The 23,878-nt window shown below is 48.0% G+C and overlaps 2 protein-coding genes across 2 annotated transcripts; both read right to left on the bottom strand.

Annotated features, from left to right (window-relative positions):
- Nucleotides 1–448: 448 nt before the first annotated feature.
- Nucleotides 449–1,221, bottom strand: LOC124651689. Its single transcript, XM_047190733.1, has one exon. It carries the CDS (start codon nt 1,219–1,221, stop codon nt 571–573), a length of 651 nt encoding a protein of 216 aa, XP_047046689.1. The 3' UTR covers nt 449–570.
- A 4,736-nt stretch (nt 1,222–5,957) lies between these two features.
- Nucleotides 5,958–6,681, bottom strand: LOC124651610. Its single transcript, XM_047190662.1, has one exon. It carries the CDS (start codon nt 6,679–6,681, stop codon nt 6,175–6,177), a length of 507 nt encoding a protein of 168 aa, XP_047046618.1. The 3' UTR covers nt 5,958–6,174.
- Between the last annotated feature and the right edge of the window lie 17,197 nt (nt 6,682–23,878).

The raw sequence follows: 23,878 nt of genomic DNA, 5'->3' as shown, positions 1-23,878 counted from the left end.
CATTCCATTTCTTTTTCATTCTGTATGAAAGCAGTTGCAATTCTTGTTTGAAAATAATCTTCCAAGCCGAAAAGGAAGGATTTTGATCTTCAAATATTTTCCTGTTTCTGATTATCCAAATACTCCAAGCAGCCAATATGATGATCTCCACTGCAAATGGTAAATTCAGGGAATATTTGATCACATAGAAGGCTTCCAAGACTGAGTGTTGATTTGTAACTTGAGGGCAAACAAAATCCCAACACTGTTGCGCAAAAAGACAACTCCAAAACAAATGTGCCAAGGTTTCTTCATGATTACACTGAAGTCCAACTATCCTGGAAAACAGGGTTTGAAACAGAAATGTGGAATGTGAACATAACGGTGCATTAGCTTGTCGCATTGCACTTCCATTTTGCCATGATCCGACATTCGATGTACACAGATCAAAGAATCAAAACATCCTGTACATCGTAGCAATCTACAGTATGATCGAGTGATATACACGGATCTCCTACTCTGAAGAGGGACTCAACGGTCGACTGAATAAACTATCTAAACTAGCTAACTAGTCCGCTGATCGGGGGCTGCTCAGAAGTCATCGTCTTCCAGAATGGCGCTTAACCTCGGCACATCTGCCGCACGACGACGATGACGAGCGCCGCGGCTTCTGTAGCCTGCTATCTTCCTCGTCTTCCCCGCCTTCTCATGGCCGCCGCCGCGCACCGTCTTGTTCGAGGCACCGTATTTGCCGTATGGGTGCAGACTCGATCCACTGTCTGCTAGTTCGGCGTCCTCGTCATTGTTGGGGGCAACAACGAGGGGCGCCACTCGCGCCGTCTTTCGTGTCTTGCCGTTGGCTCCTGGCACGATCTTGCGGCGCGGAGGGGACGCGACGCCGCTGGCGACGGCGAGCGCGGAGCTGGCCCTGACTGCCAGGGCGGCCATCTCGTGCCCGGAGAGCGCCAGGCGGAGCATGGAGACGGGGAGCACGAAGTAGAGCCACCCGGGCTGCAGCGCCTCCTCGTCCGCCAGCGCGCGCGGGGGCTCGTCGAAGCGGAGCTCGTCGGAGCTGCACAGGAAGACCGACGCGCCTTTGCGGCTGTTATCGTCGCCCAGGGCCTCGCCCGCCGTGACTGGCGCCGAGTACTGCGTCATGGACCCGTCCAGGCCGACCACCTTCGCCGTGGCCACCGCCCGCCCGGACCCCGACGCCGGCGAGCGCGAGACGCAGGAGCCCATGTGTTCCCTCGCGACGACGTGTTTGTGTGCTGCCGTTTGTCCGTGTGAGCTCAAATGGGTGATCGGAGATTGGTTGGTTGATCTGCTGATCCGCTGGCAGACGGAGCCTGCGTCTGATGCAGCTTTTTATAGGGTGCAATGGTGGAAGCAGAGTGGAAACGGCCAAACAGCGCATTTTAGGCGACGACGCAAGCCAGTTCGTCACGCGCTCGGTGCTGCTGTCAGTGTCAACGGAGAGTACTTGCATTGCAAGGTGATCACTTGAGGGACAAGTTGTGGGAGGCTGCGCAGATTAGTGCGGAGAAAGTCCACGTTGTACGTGGCCATTGAGTAGTAGATATAAAACTGTGTAGTTTGTGGTCAAAGGAATCAGTGATCGAGTAGAGCTACGTAATATTTGCTTCTACAGACTGACAAACAAGGAGTGTCAGCTGGTTCCGGAACAATAATATACGGGCAGCCACAGCGACCTGTCAGCGTAATGGCTGACGCGCGCCTCCGTCCATATCGCCGCAACTGTTTTATAACGTTGGTTAAACTTAAAAAGTTTGGCTTATGACAAAATCAAGATATAATACTTTCATTCTAGAGTAAGAGTCTCACTTTTGTTTAGTTACGAATATTTCTAGATGTATTTTAGTTTTAGATATATCTATATCTAGAAAAAGTTGAGACTTAAATTTTGACGGAATGTGTACTTATTTATGCACTAGTACAGAGTAGATCTTCACTCATGGCTGAAATGACATCTCACATGTGGTGTACCTAACCATCGCTATTTAAGGGTGAGCGATGAGACTCTAGAGCGCACGTCTATTTAAGTGTGTGCGAAGGAGTCTCATTTGACTTAGTCAATATGTAGGGCCTTCACATACGGTAATTTCATCTAGTAACGTCCATTCATGCACGTTACTAGATGAAAAGTTAAAAAGAAAGTACTGATAGTTTTTATCAGAGCCACTTTACAGTTTTGAGTTTGACAACTGGTTGACGCCGGTTGATACTCGAATGAATATATCGCCGGTAGATACTTGCTTTTCTAATGAGGTAGACACTTTTGCATGTTAAGGTTTCCATTCCACTTCAAACCATCCAGATTTACACTTCAATTTCTCGTTGTTGACAAGACATATACATTCAGGAATAGTGTACAGTAGGTATTCTCTATCAACATGAATTCTCTTTCCTCTTCCCCGTTGAATTTCCATCTCATCCAATCAAACAAAGAGTAAAAGTCCCAATGCCTCGTACGGGTGGGCAAGAAACTGAAGAGAGGGGTGTCAATTCTCAAATAGTACTTGAGGGGTGTAGTTAAACGGATAATATCTCGTGCTGATAGCGAATTTCGGAATAAAAATGGCAGTGACGGCGACCCTCTCGGTGATATGAATCTTTTCTGGGGTCATCGCTGACGTCCACGTCGCTACAGCTCGCAGCACCTGATTACGACCTTGGGCACCCTCCTAATTAACTAATTTGGTCATGCACGCAAGATGATTTACTCCTAATTAACTAATTTGGTCATGCACGCAAGATGATTTACTTACTTGGGACTTGGGAGGCACAAAAAGTCCCTACCGGAGGGGACGTTTTGAACCTAACTAAAGAGGTGAGAAACAAGATAATGTAAAAAGAATCTACGAAGAAAGTATAGGAGATCTTAAGAAGCTTGGGTGCCTTTTTTTCTTGCTTGAACAGCCAAAGACTGCGCTTGTCCAAGGACAACGAGTTAAAAATGTACTCCGTATGAAGATACCGATGGTCCATAGTGCAAAAATAAAGATGTCAAGAGAAACCGAAATAAAAAGACGAAAAAACGACAGAAGAAGGCGTGCTTCGTAGTATGGTAGTGTGAACTCCATCAAATGAAGCATCTATTAATTTGTTAATTTAGAGGTGTTTAGCTTTTGCATAACCGTCTCGCAGAGCCTAGCTCGATGTAGGGGGCCATGTTTTGGCTCCGGGAGCATTTCCCGAATGAATAGTAAAGTTGTTTAAAATATTTTAAAAATAAGGAAAGGCACTTTTTTAAAAAAATATACATGTCTAAGAGCATGTCTAGTAGAGCCCCTAAACCCTCAAACCTCTATAGCAGTTTTACAGGTTGGAAATAGCCATTTTTGTGCATTTTTACAGGTTGAAAAACAGGGGTAAAGAGTAGAACCCCTAAACCCCTAAATAATGCAGTTTGAGGGTTCTAGTCTTTGGCTCAACCCCAACCCCTAAAACTGTCATATGCCATATCACAGATTTCATCACATATCATCATTTCACATATCACAAATATCATCACATTTCACATAAAACAATAAGCATTGTAGTTATTTATTACAACACCAAATAGTACATTCGCGCACATAAAACAATAATCATTCAAATTGTTACAACAATGTTGGACCATACAACAATAATTGTTCGAATCAAATAGAACAAAGGTAAATCATGCGGCACGGCGCTGCCCATCCAAATGCCACTGGTGCTCGACTAGATCATCACGGAGACGACCATGAGTGGCTGCATCTTCAATCTCACGATGTGCTTGAAGAAAAGCTTCTACACGAGAAGGGTTTCTTTCAACAACTCATCAATGTCGGAATCGTCGGATGTCGACCAATCCGACGAATCCGACATCGAGTCCATGACAACGTTGTTGTTCATCTCCATCTGCAAAAAAATCAACCATCAATTAGTGCTACAAAATGAAACAAAAAAAATGAAACAAAAGAAGAAAAAAAAGAACATACCTGGGCGGAGGAGGCCGGGGCGCGGCGGGGCAGGGGCGCGGCGGGGCCGGGCGGGCGGAGGGCGGGGCGGAGGCGGGGCGCGGCGGGAGGAGGCCGGGCGGGTGGAGGGCGGGCGGGCGGAGGGCGGGCGGGCGGAGGCCGGGGCGCGGTGGAGCGCGGGCGGGCGGAGCAGCGGGCGGAGGCCGGGCGGGTGGAGGGCGGGGCGGAGGCCGGGCGGGCGGAGGGCGAGGCGGAGGCGGGGCGCGGCGGAGGCGGGCCGAGGGCGGGAGGCGAGGCCGGGGCGGGCGGAGGCCGGCGCGCGCGAGGCGAGGCCGGGCGGGAGGCGAGGCCGGGGCGGGCGGAGGCCGGGCGGGCGGAGGGCGGGGCGGAGGCGGGGCGCGGCGGAGGCGGGCCGGAGGGCGGCGGCGGCGGCGGGGCTGGAGGGCGGCGGCGGCGGGGCTGGAGGGCGGCGGCGGCGGCGGGATCGGGGGAGGAAGAGGGAGAAGAGGGAACGAGCTGAAATGTCCCTCCCGCGCGTGTCCCAGGCGTTTACAGGTCGGGGACGGGTTGGATTGCCCAACCCTCGTTTCTACAGGCCAAGAAGGGATTCCCAGGTCCGACCTGGGAATTTTTTTACAGTTTTACAGTTTTAGGGGCTCTAGTCTTTGCGATTTTTTCGTCAAAAACTGTAAAAAAGCGGTTATTTTTACAGATTTAGGGGTTTAGGGGCTCTACTAGACATGCTCTAAGCCTTCCACCTGTGTGCAAAGTTCATTAAGAAAAGACGTAGGTTGTGCCCTCGAAAAAAAAAACAAGACCGGGTGCTCTTTTCTTCTTGAGAATACGCCAAACCTGCTTAGCTATATTTGTTCATAAGGCAGAATAAAGTTTACTAGTAGTACCTGAACACTCCCCCCACCCCCCCAAATTCCATAATTTTTGTGATTGATTTGGATATATCTATGCATAAAATTTTTCTAGATATATCCAAATTAGAGACAAGCATTATGGAATGGAGGGTGTAATTGCGAATAACAGTGCCGCTAACACAGTCTACCAGAATTATGGAGACTCGAGGCTTTCACAACCGGGTGCTAGGAAACTGCAATTTTCAAAGTACAAAACTAATTTTTTCGCACGTCCAACGTACATGAAATTATTTTTTAGGGAATTTATATTGTCATATATGACACATATATGTAAATAGAGTCGGTGTTTTGGCTTAGGTGTAGATACACCTACTACGAAAATGCATGAAAATGTTTTTAAAATATAAAATTCTTGAGAAAAATACTATGCGTAGGACATTTTATGTTGGAAACGAAGTTTCGCAAGATTTTTTTTTCTGGCAGATGTATAAAAGAAAAAATGTCCCGTGAATAGTCATATTAGAGCATAGAAAAATATCGTTTTTACACATGCCTCAAATTATTTTCTGAAACTTTGTGTGTGAACATAAAATGTCCGGATGTACACGTGTTTCTTCTTTTGCGGAATTGTTTAACATTTGGAAATGCGGTTTTAGACAATGGATGCATATACATCCTACATGTTTATGTGTACTTTTATTCAGATTATTTTGTTATTAGTAAAACATTTTTTACGTGCCGGGGCATATGATACTTTTGGTGCCATTTTGAATATCCGGATGCCTAACTCAACCTTTGGCTCTAGAAACGCCATGTTCTCTTTCGTTAATTATAACATCTATGTGTCCTTTATCCATTGATCCGGTGAATCCTTCCCTACAAAATTCAGGGCATGCCTCCAACTTGCACGCATAAGGACTGCAATATCCCTTTCTCTTGTCTATTTTTTTGCAAATCATCGATGGCAGGAACATCACTAGCTTAACTGAAACGTGTATTTACTCCATTCATTATATAATCCTCTAATTAATATTACTTATCGCTAATATGGATATATATAGAACTAAAATATATATCAAGATATATCGATATTAGCGATAATTAATATGAATTGTAGGAAGTACAATAACGTATTTGTGTTCCTTAATCCTAAAATTTACACATGAAAGAATCGAAGCATCCTGTACGGCTGTACATACATACTATACGGATCTCCTCCTGCAGACCTCAGTTGGGGAATCGAGCGATGGACCTGATCAACTAAGCAGCAACTCATAATCTGCTTAACTAGACTGTCTAAACAATGTAACCGTTAAATCGGTTAATCGATATTGGGGCCACACTCAGGCCGTAGTCAGGACTCACTGGCCTTCCAAAATGGCGCTCAGCCTTTGCACGACCGCACGATCACTACCACCCATCTTGCGTGGGCCGTATTTTCCGTAGACGTGGTGATCCCGTCCGCCGTCTCGTTCACCCTCGTCGGCGGCGACGAGCGGCGCCACTCGAGCCATACCCTGTCCTTTGCTGCTGTTGGCGACGGCGGCCAAACCGGAGCTTGCCTTGACGGCGAGGGCGGCCATGTCCTGCCCGGAGAGCGGGCGGCGGAGCATGGACACGGGGAGCGCGAAGTAGAGGCACCCGGGCTGGAGTGCCTCCTCGGCCGCCAGCGCGCGGGCGGGCGCGTCGAATCGAAGCTCGTCGCAGCTGCAGAGGAAGCTCGAGGAGCTGGTGGCGTCGCTGCCGAGAGCCTCCCGCGCCGTGACGGGCGTCGCGAACTGCACCATGGAGCCGTCCACGTGCACCACCTTCGCCGTGGCCACTGTCGGCAGCGCCGGCGCCGCCGAGAGCGAGACGCACGAGCCCATATGTCTCTCTGCGACGATATCCACGTACTTTTGCGTTCACCTGTCAATCGGCTGCCGATGGATGCGTGTTTGAGGAAGTGGATTTGCCTATCGATCTGGATACGGGAAGATGGAAGCCTATCCGATGCTTCTTTATATACGGGACAAGACAGCAGCTGCACGTTGTTTATGCGATGACGCATGCCAAGGCGTCATGAATTATCGCACTCGATTCTTGCTGTCGGTGTCAACGGAGACCACAGGGAGAGCATAATTGCACTGCAGCTTGTCCTCTTTTGAGCGGCCGGTCAAAGACTTGCACAATCAGTGACATGAAAATGGCTCTTCTGAGCTCGAATACTTTAATTTCATTCGGGCAAATACTGTTATGGCGGTGAGATCGAGCGACTTGGCATGCACACACATGCATCGTCACGGCTCGCGGCAGCTGATCGCGACGATCCTATTATGGCTTTTAATTAAGTTGCATGCATGGACCAAGCTTCTTGCTGCCTACGAATCGATAGTTAGACGTACTGTTCGATTTGTTGGCCATGAAACTGATCGTGCAGTACAATACACACTAGTAGAAACAAGGGCTTTGGTTTTTTGCCCCAAATGGGTTTTGCACCGGATTTGGTACGAACCGGTGCTAAAAGGGGTCATTAGCACCGGTTGGTGGTGCGCAGCCGGCCGAGAGACCTTTGCACGGTTCGTGTTACGAACCGGTGCAAAGAGCTATCTTTGCACGGTTCGTAACACAAACCGGTGCAAAAGCTTCGTCGCTGAGCACGTGTCAGCCGAGGAACCTTTAGCACCGGTTCGTGTTACGAACCGGTGCAAAAGATAGACCATTTGCACCGGTTCGTAACACGAACCGGTGCTAAAGGTCCCCAGCCCTATTTCAGCTCAGCTACCCGGCCAAACAGCCCACTCCACTTCATTTTTGCTAGGAGAAGGTGTGTGTGTTGAGTGCTAGCTTGCATTTCTTTGGCATGCAAACAAGGTGCTCGATGAAATGTCTGAGAGAATGATTTCGCTTGATTTTACACAAAATAAAAATGAGATGAGGTGCCGGAGCGACACTTAAGCTTTCTCCTCTTTCTTTCCCTCCTCGATCAAGGTTTAAGCAACAACTTAACCCTTTCATTTGTACGGTGCTAATTTCCACTATTTATAAATATTATGATGTTTTGTAATTGTTTATTGATAAACTTAATTAATTATTTGATGTAGATGAACCGGCGGCAATGGATGTACGTTGACCGACGTCTACCCGAGTTCGGATCGGGCCTGGAAGAATTTATCCGTGTGGCTCGGGAAAACCCACAGGCGGATGGTTTTATGTGTTGTCCATGTGTTGATTGCCATAACTTGAAGCAATACCCTGAATGGCAAGTCATTCACTCACACCTGCTTTGGAAAGGTTTCATGCCCAGCTATAATTGTTGGACCAAGCATGGAGAAAGAGGGGTTATGATGGAAGACGACGAAGAAGAAGAAGAGGATGATGATATGTACCCTAACTACGGTGATACCGCAACAGGGCATGATGAAGATGAAGATGCAGGAGGAGGTGATCAAGATGAAGAGGCATCGGATGAGCCCGTTGATGATGATCTTCGTCGGGCCATCGCCGATGCACACAGAGATGCGAAACGGAAAACGAGAAGCGAAAGTTAAAGGGCATGTTAGATGATCACAAAAAGAAGTTATACCCAAATTGCGAAGATGGCAACACAAAGCTCGGTGCCACCCCGGAGTTGCTGCAATGGAAGGCAGAGGCTGGTATATGTGACAAGCCATTTGAGAAGTTACCGAAAATAATGAAGAGGAGGTTTCCAAAGAATAACGAATTGCCCGACGAGTACGTACGAAGCAAAGAAGGTTCTCTGCCCTCTAGGATTAGAGGTGTCGAAGATACATGCATGCATTAATGACTGCATCCTCTACCGCGCTGAGTATGAAAATTTGGAAAAATGTCCGGTATGCACTGCACTTCGGTATAAGATCAGGCGAGATGACCCTGGTGATGTTGAGGGCGAGCCCCCTAGGAAGAGGGTTCCTGCCAAGGTTATGTGGTATGCTCCTATAATACCACGGTTGAAACGTCTGTTCAGAAATAAAGAGCATGCCAGATTATTGCGATAGCACAAAGAAGACCGTAAGAAAGACGAGATGCTGAGACACCTCGCTCATGGGTCGCAGTGGAGGACAATCGATAGAGAGTTCCCGGATTTTGCAGATGACGTGAGGAACTTAAGGTTTGGCCTAAGTACATATGAAATGAATCCTTTTGGGGAGCAGAGCTGCAGTCATAGCACTTGGCCTCGTAACTCTATGTATCTATAACCTTCCGCCTTGGTTGTGCATGAAGCGGAAGTTCATTATGATGCCTGTGCTCATCCAAGGCCCAAAGCAACCCGGCAACGACATTGATGTGTACCTACAGCCATTATTTGAAGAACTCTTACAGTTGTGGAGCAAACCAGGTGTACATGCATGGGATGAGTACAAACAGGAGTCATTTAACCTACGAGCGTTGCTTTTCGTGACCATCAATGATTGGCCTGCTCTTAGTAACCTTTCGGGACGGACAAACAAGGGATACAATGCATGCACGCACTTGTTTAGATGAGACCGAAGGTGCCTATTTGCATAAATGTAAGAAGGTTGTGTACACGGGGCATCGTCGATTTCTTCCAAAGAGGCACCCCGTCGAAAGAAAGGCAATCATTTCGGAGGTGAGGCAGATCGCCGGGTGAAGCTCGAACTCCGTACCGGTGATGCTTTACTTGATATGGTCAAGGACCTAAAAGTAATCTTTGGAAAGGGTCCTGGCGGCCAATCTGTTCCGAATGACGACGTTACCGGACACGCACCCATGTGGAAGAAAAAATCTATATTTTGGGATCTACCCTATTGGAAAGTCCTAGAGGTCCGCTCTTCAATCGACGTGATGCACGTGACGAAGAATCTTTGCGTGAACCTGCTAGGTTTCTTAGGCGTGTATGGGAAGACAAAAGATACACCGAAGCACGGGAGGACCGAGTATCGTATGAAAGTCCCAAAAGACAAGCAAGAACAGGATTACAAGGATACGGGAGTCGCTTAAGTCCTACCAGCTACGCTCTTACCAAAGCAGAGAAGGATATCTTTTTTGAAGTCCTTTACAGTATCAAGGTCCCGTCTGGCTTCTCCTCCAATATAAAGGGAATTATAAATATGGAGAAGAAAACATTCCAGAACCTGAAGTCGCATGACTGCCACATTATTATGACGCAGATTGCTTCCGGTTGCACCGAGGGGGCTTGCAGGAAAATGTTCGAATACCCATTGTGAAGCTATGTGCATTCCTTAATGCGATATCTCAGAAGGTAATCGATCCAGCTAGTCTTCCAAGGTTACAGAAGGATGTGGTGCAATGTCTTGTTAGCTTTGAGTTGGTGTTTCCACCATCTTTCTTCAATATTATGACACATCTCCTGGTTCACCTTGTCGAAGAGATTGCCATCCTCGGTCCTGTCTTTCTACACAATATGTTCCCCTTCGAGAGGTTCATGGGGGTCTTAAAGAAATATGTTCATAACCGTGCTAGGCCGGAAGGAAGCATCTCCAAGGGCTATGGAACGAGAGGAGGTCATCGAGTTCGTGTTGACTTCATTCACGACCTTAAGTCGATTGGTGTTCCTGAATCGCGACACGAGGGGCGACTAAGTGGAAAAGGCACGCTAGGAAGGAAATCAATGATATGTAGGGACGGCATTTCTTTCACTCAAGCACACTACACAGTTCTACAAAGTTCCACCTTGGTGGCCCCGTATATCACTGATCACAAGAATATTGTGCGCTCAGAACATCTGGGGCAGTCTGAAGACTGGATTACGCATAAACATATGCAGACATTCGGCGGTTGGCTCCGAGAACATCTCATTAATAACAACAGTATTGTAGATCAGTTGTACATGTTGGCTGGGTCACCATCTTCGACTATAGTGACTTTCCGGGGGTACGAGATAAATGGAAATACCTTCTACACGTTCGCCCAAGATAAAAAGAGCACCAACCAAAACAGTGGTGTCCGCATTGATGCAACAAACACTAGCAGTGGCAAAAAGGACACATATTATGGTTACATAGAGGAGATATGGGAACTTGACTATGGACCTTCTTTTAAGGTCCCTTTATTTCGGTGCAAATGGTTCAAGCTGGATGGAAAAGGGGTAAAGGTAGACCAGCTGTACGGAATGACAACGGTGGATACCAACAATCTTGGTTACAGAGACGAACCATTCGTCCTAGCCAATGATGTGGCTCAGGTTTTCTATGTGAAGGACATGTCCTCTAGACCGAATAAAAGAAAACATAAGGAAACGAGCTCATCCGATGAGCCAAAGCGTCACATAGTTCTTTCGGGGAAAAGAACCATCGTGGGAGTCGAGGACAAGACGGACATGTCGAGAAGATTATAATAAGTTTGCTGAAATTCCGCCCTTCACAGTGAACATTGATCCAACCATCGCGTTAAATGGTGAAGATACTCCATGGTTACGGTCGAAGCGATCATAATGTATTAATTATTATCATGTACCTTGAGCTCATATTGTGAAGCGTTTGTTGTGATATGTATCTGTAACATTGGTCGTTTTAACTAAATGCAATTATCCAAGTTTATTATTTTTGTAGATACACATGTTTGGAAATTTATCCTCACCTACTGGTTGTTGGGTGTATAGTAGCAGCTTCCGAGCGGGACTTGCGGGAAGAGTTACTCGCGGCTTTGGAGGCATTGTGCAATGGGCTAGGGTTCAGTGATGAGTGAAATGGGAGACACGGGGGAGTACTATTTATAGAGGGCGTTTAGGCGGGAAATCTCCGCGCTGGGCGTCGTGGAGGGAAAATGTCAAGTGCGGCGTCGTGGCGGGAACATATCCCGCGCAGCGTCGTGGCGGGAAAATGTCCAGCGCGGCGTCTTGGCGGAAACCCGCGCAGCGTCGTGGCGGGAAATGTCCAGCGCGGCGTCGTGGCGGGAACATATCCCGCGCGGCGTCGTGGCGGAAACCCGCGCAGCGTCGTGGCGGGAACTCGATCCCGCGCGAAAGAGAGAAAAAAAGGCGGGAAGAATGCAAAATTTTCAGCCAAAATTGGGGTCTTTGCACCGGTTCGTGGCTGGAACCGGTGCAAAAGACTCTTTGCACCGGTTCCAGCCACGAACCGGTGCAAAAGACCCCAAATACTTAACCGTGCGCGCGCCCCTCTTCTTCCCCATTCGCGCGAGGAGAGCTTGGACGCCGGCAGGCTGCCGAAATCGCGCCCGCCCGCCCGCCCGCCGCCCGCCCGCCGCCCGCCCGCCGTCCGCGCCGCCGCGCGTCGCCGCGCCGGCCGGCCGCGCCCGCCCGCCGTCGCCCGCCCGCGCCCGCCGCCCGCCGCCCGCGCCCGGCTCCTCCTCTTCCTCCTCCGGCCACACCGCGCCCGCCGCGCCCGCCGTCGCCCGCCCGCGCCCGCCGTCGCCCGCCCGCCCGCCGTCGCCCGCCCGCGCCGCCGCCCGCCCGCGCCCGCCGCCCGCGCGCCGCGCCGGCCCTGCTCCTCCTCTTCCTCCTCCACACCGCGGCCGTCGCCCCGCCGTCGCCGCCGCCGCCGCCCGCCCGCCGTCGCCCGCCGTCGCCGCCCGCCCGCCGTCGCCCGCCGCCGCCGCCCGCCCGCCGTCGCCCGTCCGCCGCCGCACGCCCTCAGGTGAGCAGCGCCGCCCGCCCCTGCCCCCTCTTTTTTTTTTTTTGTTAGTTTTTAGTTAGGAAAATTTAGTTAGAAATTTTAGTTAGAAATTTAGTTAGAAATTTTAGTTAGAAAATTTAGTTAGAAATTTTAGTTAGAAATTTTAGTTAGAAAATTTAGTTAGAAAATTTAGTTAGAAATTTTAGTTAGAAATTTAGTTAGAAATTTTAGTTAGGAAATTTAGTTAGAAATTTTAGTTAGGAAATTTTAGTAGTGTTAGAAATTTTAGTTAGGAAATTGTTAGAAATTTTAGTTAGAAAAAATTTAGTGTGTTAGAAAAAAGTTAGTGTGTTAGATGTGTTAGGAAATTTTAGTTAGAAAAAATTTAGTGTGTTAGATGTGTTAGGAAATTTTAGTATGTGTTAGATTTTAAATATGTGTTAGAAAAAATTAGATGAAATATGTAAGTACTTTATTTTAGATGTGTTAGAAAAAAATTAGATGGAATATGTCAGTACTATATTAGTATGTGTTAGAAAATTTTTAATTACTTTGATTCATATTCATAAGTACTTTATTCAAATTCAATATTATATTTGTTAGTTTGCATACGATGCCGCGGCCTCCGCGTCCCGGAGCTAGGACAGTTTTAGAGGAGATGCAGCAGATGGGGAAGTCCGGGACCGGGCTCCGCCGGGGTGGCACCGGGAGGTGTTATCTTCCGGGGCGCGCACCTTGGTGCGGAATCCGGGTCCCGTCGTCGACCCGGATATTCTCTCGGTGGAGGTCCTATGGGCCACGTTCGTTTCGAGAGGAGCCGGCCCCGCCGGAGGAGGTAGCTCGGCGCATTGAAGCGGAGGACCAGCACGTTCGCCGTTACATGTATGCGTTAGACAACATGTATAGGGGCGGATGGAGCGTTATGCAGGGATCTCATGTTAGCTATGCTCCCGTTGTTGTTCCGTGGCTTTGGGGGCACACCCGAGCGCGGCTCGGGACCCGGTCGGCGCCCTCTAGGACCCGGTCTGCGCGGTTGAGTGTTTGTAGTAGTGATTGATGTATTATCGATCTATGTATGCATGTAATCGCACTATCTGCTTTCAGCACTATTATTGATCATGTATTGAGCATTATTCTTAATTACTTGTAAGTCTTTGCAGAAACTTGTAAGTCTTTGCAGAATAATCTAGCTTCGTTGTGTTTATAGCATTAGAATAACTTTTAAGTCTTTGCAGAAACTATGGAAAGAGACCTAGAACAAGAATACCTCGTCGAGGAGATTATCCGTGATGATGACGATATCACCTCTCTTTACCTAAACCAATCCGGCGAGGGAGACGAGCGAACCCGAGGAGACGGCTCGATGAGGAAGATGATCAAGACCACCGTGGAGACGGCTCCGGTGAGGGAGAAGGTGACGACTGCGAGGGAGAAGCTCACCACGTCGAGGTGTATATATATTAATTAACCAAGCCTACGGATATGTGCATATACATATATTAACGTTGTTTCTTCTTTTAGACCTCCCAATCAACACACTCTACCGGCGGAACTAAACGAGGCGCGGCCAGAAAGATGGAAGAGCATGAAAGGTGCATCATCACGGAAATCGCTATAGACGGCGAACCGATTGCTCCCAAGGATCACGCAAAAAAGTTTGTAAGTCAATGCGGAGTTATTGTTAGGGACACCATCCCGATCACCACTCAAGAATGGAAGAAACCTTCAAAGGAGGACAAAGGAGTTACTTACGTCGATACGAGATCCAAAAATCTGATGTTTAGGAAACTCATGGTAAATTTCACATTTCCGGAGCCAGCTGACTCTGATAGTGATAATAAAAGGCCAGACCCTGAGGATCCCGAGCTGAATAGCATACAACGAAGAGTCAAGAAGTGGGCTCTTAAGAAGATGGCAACGCAGTTCAACGACTACAAGAAGAAATTGGACAACTCCTTTATCAAGAAAAAGAAGACTCCAGATTTCAAGGGCCCCTATGAGAAGATAAAAGATCACTGGGAGGCATTTGTGAAGTACAAGACATCGGAGAGGGCAAAGACAAGGTCAGACACCAACAAGAAAAATGCTGCTAATAAGATGTACTTCCATACCATGGGGCGAGGAGGCTACAAGGCTGGCAGACCTAAGTGGGAGAAATGGGAGAATGACCTAATTAAGAACGGGATCCAGCCGGAGGTACGGAAATGGAACCAGCGGTCAAGGGATTGGTTTTACGCGCATGGGGGCACGTTGGACGCACAAGGGTTCCGCATATATACACAAAGACATCGGGAAAACCCACTTCCCATCGAAGCCTTTAGAAATGCTGCAAAGGAAGTTGAAGAGGGGAAGTTCCGTCCCGAAAGAGAGAAGGACCAGCTCACACGCGCCCTTGGGAATCCTGAACACTCAGGACGAACACGAACCACATCAGGTGGCAAGCCGTGGTGTATTGGGTTTCCTGCAGAAACGAAGAAATATCCGGATAGAAGCCGTCAGAGGCAAAAGGATGTGGTTCAAGAACGCGTTGCTAAGCTAGAGGAGCAAGTGAGGATGATAATGTCGAGGCTCGGTCACGGTCACCCAACCTCAACCTAATCCGCGGATAGAAGAAGTTGCATTCGATGCTACCGGCCAGGGATCTCAGCGGAAGAGCAGCGTGGCTTCCACGGAGCTGCCTGGTGATGATGCAGATGTGGATCCGCAGATGGCTCCTCCCTCCCCTGTGGATCCGCAGATGGCTCCTCCCTCCCCTGTGGATCCGCAGATGCCTTCTGATCTCTACCCTGTGGACTTTATCACAGAGTCGACACCTTGTGAGCTACATTTCCAAACGATGGGCTACTTAACGCTCAAGGCGGCGATCGGCTATGTCTTACCGCCGGTACCTGATCAAAGATATCACTTCAAGCCGGTTCCACCTGGATACGCTGTTGCCGGGGTGGATCAAGTTATGGATGGGTATGGGCCGGCGAGGCTTGTCCACCCCTGCCGGTGAAGGGGATTTGCTAGAGCTGGGAGAGGCCAAGAACACTACGGTTCTATGGCGAAAGGAATTCATTGTGATTCCGGGTTGGAAGGCGCCAACAAGGTCTCCACCGAGCCAGCATTCTCCACCGATGCAGCCGTCTCCGGTGCGTGAGCCTTCCCGCCGGCGCGTGAGCCTTCCCCGCCGACGCGTGAGCCTTCTCCGCCGCCGCGTGAGCCTTCTCCGCCGCCGTGTGAGCCTTCTCCGCCGCCGCAGCCCAAGTCTAAGAGCAAAATTAGGCGGTCCGCTACGACACGGCCGAGTCGTAACGGATCACCGAGACGCAAACAAGAGCCCCTCCCAAGAGTGCCTAAGGTTCCTCCCAAGAGACCTTATGACTATACAGTTGAGGAAAATGCCAAGATCGTAGCTGAACAACACAAGCAACAAATGTTGAAATTGAAAAAGCCCCAGCTTGAGCCGGAGCCAGCTATATCTCTGGAAAAGAAGTTGAAACTGCTGAAGAACCTTCATCAACCTGAGCCAAGTCTTTCATCGAACTATGACCGGTCTATTCGCAAGTCAAATGTGTTAGCAAAAGAGCGGTGGGAAAAAAGTAAGGTAGATGGGAAACCAGTTCCCCAGCTTGGAGCCCAGAAAAACTCGTGCCCCCCGCTCCAAGTGTATCCCGATGTCCTAGCGTGCCTTGATCCAACGATGGTAAAACTATACAAAGATGAGGCAGATGCGGCCGGTATGAGTATTCCCGAGTACTTAAGCCGCATCGAATTCATGGCCACGGACGATGTCCAATTAGCATACCATTACACATACGGGGAACCTCTTGTCAGAGCTGCGGAGTTGCCTAATCTATCAACACAGCTGCGAAGACTACATAATTGGTACTTGGATGCATGTAAGGACGGCCGAACCGGATCATGGTGGCAATAAGAGATGAGCACTACGGGCGAACCGACGTGATGAACATCGAATTTTGTGAATTATTTCAGTTATTCAACCAAGACGCCCTCGACAAATCTCTCGCTGAGTGCATACTCGTCCGTAAGTATTATTTATGTAATTAAGTCTCTACCGCGACTCGTCCATTATTGCTAGCATATAACCATACTCTCACCGTATTATGCGGAATGAAGATTCGCGAATGCCGCAAGGGGCAAATCTATGATCTTGGGTTCGTTGACCCATATACCGTGAATGGGTATACTGTCGACAACTCTCCCAAGGACACGGAGAATAACTTGGTATATGTCTTAAGGAAAAACTCATACAAAAGGGCAATACTATTTCCTTACAACTTCGCGTGAGTGTTACTCGTCTTCACACATTAAATCTTTTTCGCTTACTCCATGTGTTAAGTGTAATTGATGAGTTATGCATATATATGTGTGTCCGCAGGTTTCACTATATCCTCGCTAGTCATTGAACCCGACACCGGGATAGTAGAAGTCATGGACTCGAAGAGTAAACCCCTTGAGGCGTGGGGGGACATGGCTGATATCCTCCTCAAGGCTTGGAAACGGTTCACCAACAAGTCTCCGGGTTTAAAGAATAAAGAACTTCGAATAAAACATGTACCGGTAAGTACTACCGGCTAGGCCGCGCATCTCTTTGATTGTAGTTTCAATACCATTATTATCATCCTTGATTATATATATATTATTTTGATTGAACTTTGTTCTCGTAAAGTGCTTGAGGCAGGAGGACGGGAATAATTTATGCGGGTTCTACGTTTGCGAGTTCATCCGCCGAATACCCACCATAAGAGGGACATTTTGGAACAAGTTCATGTAAGTAATTAAACAACATTCATGGCTTTATTTTATCGATCACCTTGTGTTTCATTCACATACACATATATATATCCGACCATCGTACCTTCTTCAAATTATTAGATCGAACGGTTGCGGGATGGTCTTCTAGCAACAGAGCGTGTACGAGCAATTCAAGAAGAACTGGCGGGGTTCTTACTTGAGCAAGTCATAGCTCCAGATGGAGAACACTATGTGGACAACCGCCAATATCAATGTTGATGTAGACATATATATATGCATGAACGTGTGTCACTTTGATCGATATATGTAATACAATGGTTTCCTATATATATATTTGAATTGTCTGCATTAATATTATACCGTGTTTCGAATGGGGCAGAGTCTCGCCGCGGCAGCATTTTAGTGCAATTCCCTGCCGCGGCAGAGTCTGCCGCGGCAGGGAAGGGCATTAAAATGCTGCCGCGGCCCAACCCTTTTGCACCGGTTCGTAATACGAACCGGTGCAAAAGCTTCCCCGCCGAGCGCCCACAGCCGGCCACGTGGAGACCCCTTTAGCACCGGTTTGTAAGCCAACCGGTGCAAAAGGGGGGGGCCTTTTGCACCGGATGGTTTGCACCGGTTGCCCATCCGGTGCATATGGCCTTTAAAAACCGGTGCAAAAGAGCAGTTTTCCACTAGTGACAGTACTATGTGAATTTAGATGACTCCGAAGTCCGAGCGTATATACGGGCCGGCGAGAAAAACGACCAGGTGCATCCGTGGAAAAGGACCGGTCCATTGACCAGGAGTATTTCTTGGCAATGCATATCTAGCATCCATATATATATGGATTCATTTGGTCGGGTTTCCGTGCAACTTCCTACGTACACGTGCTAGTCTCTACAGTACCAGCTACCGTCCTTTTCCACGGACACGGTCGCCGCGCCGCTCGTGGTTTTGCTCTTTTTCAGGCCGGATCACATGTCGTCTTCGTTCTAAAACACCCGTTGACATAGCACTCCAGTACTGCTCTCCATCACTTACATAAGACGTTCTAAGAGCATCTCCACCGATAGCCCCTAAATAGGCGCCGGCAGAGGCATCGGCACCTTCGTTTGGGGGGCGTCGGTACTGCATCCTCCATTTGGGGAAGCCGTTTCCACACCGGCGCCTCCCAAACGGCGGCCCCAAATTTTTTTTCCTTTTTACAATATTTTCAAACAATATATCGATCACATTTTATTCATACAATTACATAAATGGAATTAAATTATTCATACAATCAATAAAACAAATATTACTTAAATTATTCATACAACCCAACAAACAAATAGTACTTAAATTATTCATACAACCCAACAAACAAATAATACTTAAATTATTCATCCAGGCAAACAAATAGAAATAAAATCATGAATTGTTGGCTGCTCCTCTTCTTGCCCACAAATGCGCAGCTAGATCCGCCTTCAGCTGTGCATGGACACCTGCATCTCGAATTTTATTATGCATGTGAAGAAAAGCAGCAAATTCTTGGGTCACATGTTCTACCTCAGCTAGTGGCCCTTGATAATCAAATGGATGATCATCATGCACAGGTGCGTCGCGCTCTCTCTCAATGATCATGTTGTGGATGATCACACAGGCGTTCATCACCTCCCACATCTGTGCCTCAGACCAAGTGAGAGCAGGGTACCTGACAATGGCGAAACGCTGCTGAAGCACCCCAAAAGCACGCTCAACATCCTTGCGTGCTGCTTCCTGGCATGTTGCAAAATAAGCTTCCATCTCGTTTGCCGGAGAGGGAATTGTCTTCACAAATGTAGCATACGTCGGGTAGATACCATCAGCTAGATAGTACCCCTTGTTGTATGCGTGGTCGTTTACCTCAAAGTTCACGGCATGAGCTTATCCCTCAGCTAGCCTGGCAAACACCGGAGAGCGCTGCAGCATGTTGATATCATTGTTTGTTCCTGCCAATGCCAAAAAATGCATGCCAAATCCAAAGCTCCTGGTCTGCCACTGCCTCAAGAATGACACTGCACTCACCAGTATGGCCCTTGTAGATCCCCTGCCAAGTAAAAGGGAAATTCTTCCAGCCCCAATGCATACAGTCAATGCTTTCGAGCATCCTAGGAAACCCGCTTGCTGCATTCTTCTGCAGAATCCGAGCTGTATCATCTGCTCTTGGTGCTCTTAAATAGTTTTTACCAAACACCGCTATGACAGCTCGACAGAACTTGTAGAGAGTCTGTGCATGTCCACTCTGCCATCCGCATGTAGTCATTGGCTGTATCTGGAGGAGCTCCGTATGCAAGACAGCGCATTGTAGCAGTGCACTTCTGAATCGAGGTGAAGCCCCACAAATCTGTGCAATCTTTCTTGGCCATGAAGTACGTGTCGTACTCCCTGACGCCATGGACAATCTTCAAGAATAGGTCCTTGTTCATCCTAAACCAGCGCCGAAATTCCTTCGGCGAACGAGTCGCGTCGTCGTTGAAGTAGTCGGCGTCAAGCAGCATTGCGCTGGCTTCACGGTGCCTGTTGATGTTCCTCCTCTTGCCTGGCTTGGAGCCACCACGCCGAGGCACGACGAAGAAAGGCTAGCGAACGCGCAACATGTTCGTCAGAATCAGCTGCTACTGTTGCCGCCGAATAGCCTGAGCGTTCTGGTCCTCCGTGAACAGCTGCACCATCATCTCGTCGTCGCTGTCCATCGCGGCAATCGGACGAACACCTTGCGGGCGGGGCGATACTATCGCGGTGGCGGCGAGCTCTGTTCCGGGCGAAACAGCGGCTGCCGGTCAAGGGGGTGGCGGCCGTGTCGATGGACGGCGGTTCCTAGACGGTCGGCGGTGTCTATTGCAAGCAGGGTGGGCACGGAGGCGACGGCGACGGTGGCGATCTAGAGGGGTGGGAGTCGCCTCGGCCGTGTGTAGGAGGTGGGAAAACGGTGTGTCTGGCTGCCAGGCGGAGCCCACACACGTTTTCAGACGTGCCGCGAGGTGCCGACGCGTCCGATTCGCGCCCTTGGCGAAGGGGCCAGCACGGGGCCGCCGACGATTCTATTGGGCACCAAAATTGGCCGGCGCCGTTTGGGGCGCGCCGGTGCGAGCCCATTTTCGCTGTCGGCCCCCAAATCGCTATCGGGGCCGCTATCGGGATCGCCGGTGGAGATGCTCTAAGTATAACCCGTAACCGTTTGCTAATTGCTTTTCAGCGTCGTCTTGAAACGTGTTATTATGTGTGAGCGTTTTGTATTAGGGATTTGTCTGAGAACTAACTTCATGCTAAGTTAAATCCGACACCATTTAATTTGCATCGTGATTCGTGCTAGTTATGAGTTGCAGCATGAGTTATAACTGAAATATACTGAGAACGAAGTAAGGAAATTGTCAAAAAAAAATTATCCCATCATTTTTTGAACCCTTCAACGTTCTTTAAAACAGTGCTATCAGTTTTTTCCCAATTATTTTTTAGCAGTACAAACATTTTTTTCACTACAGCGAGCAATTTCTGTAAACTAAATGAAAAAAAAACGAAAACCAGCTAGTTTTCTTAAGCTTCAAAAATTGAAGCCTGTTTTTGCTATAAGTTTCACAAAAATATGATTTTCTATTATTTTAATTTATAGGTGACATTATATAAAAATGAAAAAAAACACGGGGCTATGTTAATGTGTAGCACCAAACTAGTGTGTTTAACATTTTTAATCAAGATATATTTGTAAGAATATCTATACAAGACGAGTTAGGATAGACTAAGACTCTAGATCATCTTGTACTTCAAGTCTCTCCATGCGCGACAAATATGGGGACCACCTCCCTCTTTTGGTTACCACCTCTATTAGCTCCCAACAAATATCTTTTTTTCCACTTTCGACAACACTCCTACATTGTATCCACGCCGTCCTCTAGAGGAGGATCTCGTCTTCTTGGTCTTCGGTGCCGGACCAGCATCGTCATCTGTGCATCGAGAGTGGAGGTTGTTATCATCTTCTCTGACTTTGGTCCATCTCCTTCGTCTGTCATGGCGAAGGTAAGGGTCACTCCTCTGCTCTATTCGTTGTTCTAGTGATAGAACCATTTCCCTAGAACAACATAGGGTCGATTTGGCCATTCGATTTGAGTAGGATGATCACATTGAGCTTCTGCATCATGCCACAACATTTATTTTTACCATTCAGGGCTAGATCCTGCTACTAGCAGTTAGGTGTGTTACCTTTTCTCGTCTCACCTACCACGAGATCAGGAGGGGATGGTGAACTGATACGTCTCCAACGTATCTATAATTTCTGATGTTCCATGCTTGTTTTATGACAATACATACATGTTTTGTTCACACTTTATATCGTTTTGATGCATTTTTCGGAACTAACCTATTGACAAGATGCCGAAGTGCCAGTTCCTGTTTTCTGCTGTTTTTGGTTTCAGAAATCCTACAAAGGAAATATTCTCGGAATTGGACGAAATCAACACCCAGAATCTTATTTTTCCACGAAGCTTCCAGAACACCGAAGAGGGGCCAGAGGGGAGCCAGGGGGCCCCACACGCCAGGGCGGCGCGGCCAAGGGGTGAGGCGCGCCCCCCTATGGTGTGGCCCCACCAGGGCCCCTCCGAGGCTGCCCTTCCGCCTACTTAAAGCCTCCGTCGCGAAAACCCTAGACGAATAAGCCACGATACGGAAAACCTTCCAGAGCCGCCGCCATCGCGAAGCCAAGATTCGGGGGACAGAAGTCTCTGTTCCGGCATGCCGCCGGGACGGGGAATTGCCCCCGGAAGGCATCTCCATCGACACCACCGTCATCTTCATCGCCGCTGCTGTCTCCTATGATGAGGAGGGAGTAGTTCTCTGATGACCCACAAGTATAGGGGGTGTATCGTAGTATTTTCGATAAGTAAGAGTGTCGAACCCAACGAGGAGCAGAAGGTGTTGATAAGCAGTTTCGATGAAGGATTCGCTGTAAATGCTCACAGACAAGTATTCAGGGTGTTTTGATATAGCAGATGAATAAAGTACGAGTAATTAAAATGCGAGAGAAATAATTGCAGCGAGTGGCCCAATCCTTTTTAGCACAAAGGACAAGCCGGTTTGTTTACTTATAATGACCAAACGTTCTTGAGGACACACGGGAATTTAGTCTAGTGCTTTCGCTTCATATAGCTAATTAATATTCATTGTTTTGATAAGTGTTGTGTGGGTGAACCTATGCTAATGCACCGCCCTTCCTAGGACTAATACATACTTGTGATTATACCCTTTGCAAGCATCCGCAACTACAAGAAAGTAATTAAGATAAATCTAACCACAACCTTAAACTCTGAGATCCTGCTATCCCTCCTGCATCGATATACCAACGGGGGTTCAGGTTTCTGTCACTCCGGCAACCCCGCAATTGGCAAACGAGTACAAGATGTATTCCCCTAGGCCCATAAAGGTGAAGTATCATGTAGTCGACGTTCACACGACACAACTAGAAGAATAACACCACAACTTAAATATCATAACATTGAATATTACTCAACCATAATTCACTACTAACATTTAGACTTCACCCATGTCCTCAAGAACTAAACGAACTACTCACGAGACATCATATGGAACATGATCAGAGGTGATATGATGATGAATAACAATCTGAACATAAACCTTGGTTCAATGGTTTCACTCAATAGCATCAATAACGAGTAGAAATCAATACAGGGAGAGTTTCCCCTATCAAACAATCAAGATCCAACCCAAATTGTTACAGCGGTGATGAGGTGCAGCGGTGGAGACGGCGGTGATGATGATGGAGATGATGATGATGATGATGGAGATGATGTCCAGCTCGATGACGGTGACGATGGCGTCGATTTCCCCCTCCGGGAGGGAATTTCCCCGGTAGATTTCAGCCTGCCGGAGAGCTCTTTTCTCTCTGGTGTTTTCCGCCCCGCAGAGGCGGCTGTGACTCTTCGCGACTATCCTCCGGAGCTTAGGTTTTCGGGACGAAGAAGTACGCGAAGGAGAGGAGGCCAGAGGGGGCTGTGGGCCCCCTCCCCGCATGGCGGCGTGGCCAGGGCAGGGCCCGCGCCGGCCTATGAGGGGGGCCCATGGCGGCCCTCCTCGGCTCCTCCTTTTGGCTCTCTTCGTCTTCTGGAAAAATAGGATTTTTCATATAATTTCCGTCAATTGTTGATCTTCCGAAATATTGCATTCTGACAGCGCTTTTTCCAGCAGAATCCTGACTCCGGTGCGCGATCCTCCAATAATCATGAAACATGCAAAATAGATGAAATAACATAAGTATCACCTCTAAATATGAAATATATCAATGAATAACAGCAAAATATGATATAAAATAGTGATGCAAAATGGACGTATCAACTCCCCCCAAGCTTAGACTTCGCTTGTCCCCAAGCGAGACTGAACTCGGTAAACAGGACCACATGTTTATGGAGTGAATAGTCGATAAATAAAATACGGACAAGAAGCGTCATATTAATTCACACAAGACATTCTAGTGAACAACTTCCTCATACAATTCAACTTGAGACAAGTAGAAGGTAATCACAAATAAAGGTGCATAAGAAATCATAATTGGTGATGGCAAACTTCGTTCTTGGTCAGAGAACAATTAACAGATTATGCTAAAGCTTATATGGCACAACTTGCATACTTAATCGTAATAATCTCCTCATATTCATTGATAACTTTCAAAGCTATATTCATTCAGATAAAACTTGTACTAAACAAGGAAGAGTAGAAGGCATGATTAAATAGATCACAA

This window comes from Lolium rigidum, chromosome 5 (genome assembly GCF_022539505.1).
Source record: "Lolium rigidum isolate FL_2022 chromosome 5, APGP_CSIRO_Lrig_0.1, whole genome shotgun sequence".
In the NCBI taxonomy this organism is placed as follows: domain Eukaryota; kingdom Viridiplantae; phylum Streptophyta; class Magnoliopsida; order Poales; family Poaceae; genus Lolium; species Lolium rigidum.
This window is presented reverse-complemented; position numbering and strand designations above follow the sequence as displayed.